This window comes from Meleagris gallopavo, chromosome 1 (genome assembly GCF_000146605.3).
Source record: "Meleagris gallopavo isolate NT-WF06-2002-E0010 breed Aviagen turkey brand Nicholas breeding stock chromosome 1, Turkey_5.1, whole genome shotgun sequence".
Lineage (NCBI taxonomy): Eukaryota > Metazoa > Chordata > Aves > Galliformes > Phasianidae > Meleagris > Meleagris gallopavo.
In genome coordinates this window covers 168,573,432-168,575,370 of record NC_015011.2, presented here as the reverse complement: position 1 = coordinate 168,575,370, position 1,939 = coordinate 168,573,432, and the positions used below count along the sequence as shown (strand labels likewise).

The window sequence follows — 1,939 nt, the reverse complement described above, 5'->3', positions numbered from 1 at the left end:
GAGGGGCGGCGGGGCTGAGCGGCTCCGCGGCGCCGGGCTGCGCTTGCTGCAGCTTCTTCTTGTTGATCTTCCTCTCCTTCGCCCGACGGTTCTGGAACCAGATTTTCACCTGCCGGGTGCGGGAGAGTGAAAAAAAAAGGCAGTCGGTCTCAATGCACGGGGCTCCGCGGAGGGCGCGCGAGGCCGATCCGCTCATCTCAATCCGCGCAACCCGACCAGCGCATCTCCGTCCCGCGTATTTCTGTCCCTCGTATCCCAACCCGCGCAACTCGATCCGCGCATCCCAACTCGCGCAGCCCGAGCCGCACCACAGACCTGCCTCTCCGACAGCCCCAGGCTGGAGGCCAGCTCAGCTTTCCTCCGGATGGTGATGTAGCGGCTGTAGTGGAACTCCTTCTCCAGCTCCAGCCGCTGGTGGTCCGTGTACACCACGCGGTATTTGTCCTTCGTCCTGGTTTTGACTGCGGAGGACAAAGCCGTGTTGGGAAAGCAAAAGAGAAAGGGCCGAGTAGGGCGAACGGGACGGGGCCTCTTCCAGACCTCAGACCGCGAACGGCAGCCAGAGAGGAGCACCATCCCTCGGACCAGGGGCTGCCAAAGCTGCCAGAATGGTGCCGGAATGCAGCCCCTGCCCCGCTGTACCCCTGTTCGTTTTGCTAGGGACAACTTTGGTTTATACTTCTGGTGGCATTCCGGTTCGCTCTGCAGCGAGAATAAAGTCTTACAACTTTGGAAGAAGAAAAGGCAACAGGAAAGGGGGGAAAATAAGAAGAAAATAGTGATAATAAAGGGGAAAAAAAAAGGGGTGGGGGGGAAATAATGGGGAAAAGTGAAGCCCCACACTGGGCAACGCGGATCGGACGGGAACTCCGTTTCAGAAGGGGTAGAAGGGAGCTGAGCGCGTCGCGTTGGGCCCGGCGGGCAGCTGTGGGGTTCCAAAATCGTACAGAAAACACGCACAAAAATAAAGGCCCGAGGGACGCGAGCGGACGGCGCGGCCCTGCCGTGCCCCCCTCTCTCGGAGCGCTCTGATTGAAGCGGTGCTTCGCAGCCCCTTCCCACGAAGAGGAGCCGCAGGCAGCCCCTATCCCCCCACCCTCCCCACCCCCCCAGGTGCTCGGGCCGAATCCGTGCAGGTGAAGTGCCGCAGAGCACAACAAAAGCACCCCGCGAGGAGACAAGGGCGATCAGAGAGAGCTCCCAGAGCCTCTGAATGGGGAACACAACCCCGAACAATGCGGGACAAGGAGATCTTATCAAAGAAAAACCCTTCTCAAAGCCCTAATGACAGCCACATTCTGTTTGAATTACCACTACTGAGCAAATGGCGGCGGCCGCTTTCATCCCCCGGCCCCGCGCATTACCATACGCGCTGCTCCAAAGGCGCAATTTGAATGCGGAGGGCCCGGCCGAGCAGCACCGACCCCGCGAGGGGAACGCCGCAGCCCGAGGGCAGCGCCGGGCACAGGGCCGGGGGAGGGGTGGGGAGGGCACACGGTCGGTTGTGGCTGCGGAAGTCACCGCTCCTTTTTATTTTCATTATTATTATTTTTTTTTCAGCCGTAAATACATCTGGAAATAGAAAACGCGAAGGAAAAAGAAAAAAGAGACAATGGGAGAGGAAGGTGTATATCAAAGCGGGCAGCGAGCAGCTCTGCTCATATAAAAGGGAGAGGGCCCGGCCGGGCCGTGGGGGGATTAACATCACAACGGAGCGCGGCGCCGGCCCCGGGGCAGAGGGGTTGGGGGGAACGCCCTCGCACCTCCGGGTCCCACCGGGCGGCCCGTGGGGGCCGCAGCCTCTGCAACGCCCTGTTCCCCGGGCTGGAGCCCAGCGAGCCAGAAGCGAATGCGCAGCGACAGCGGCCGATGATTTATATGACTGTAATTGGTTATAAAAATCTTTTAAGTGGCTCTAAGTGGCCGAGCGGAACGGAGA

The 1,939-nt window shown here is 60.1% G+C and overlaps 2 protein-coding genes across 2 annotated transcripts in view; one reads left to right on the top strand and one right to left on the bottom strand.

The window, feature by feature from the left end:
• Window positions 1-788, bottom strand: part of CDX2 (caudal type homeobox 2) — a 1,787-nt gene extending 999 nt beyond the window's left edge. The window contains exons 1-2 of the mRNA XM_010728979.3: window positions 316-788; window positions 2-109 (exon numbers count right to left, since the gene is read on the bottom strand). Coding sequence (XP_010727281.2) covers window positions 2-109; window positions 316-576 — 369 coding nt within the window. The 5' untranslated portion in view covers window positions 577-788. The remainder of the gene's footprint in view (window position 1; window positions 110-315) is intronic.
• Window positions 789-1,324: 536 nt separating this feature from the next.
• PDX1 (pancreatic and duodenal homeobox 1) overlaps window positions 1,325-1,939 on the top strand; it is an 11,374-nt gene continuing 10,759 nt past the window's right edge. The window contains exon 1 of the mRNA XM_019612073.1: window positions 1,325-1,501. Within this exon, the coding sequence (XP_019467618.1) occupies window positions 1,325-1,501 (177 nt within the window). The remainder of the gene's footprint in view (window positions 1,502-1,939) is intronic.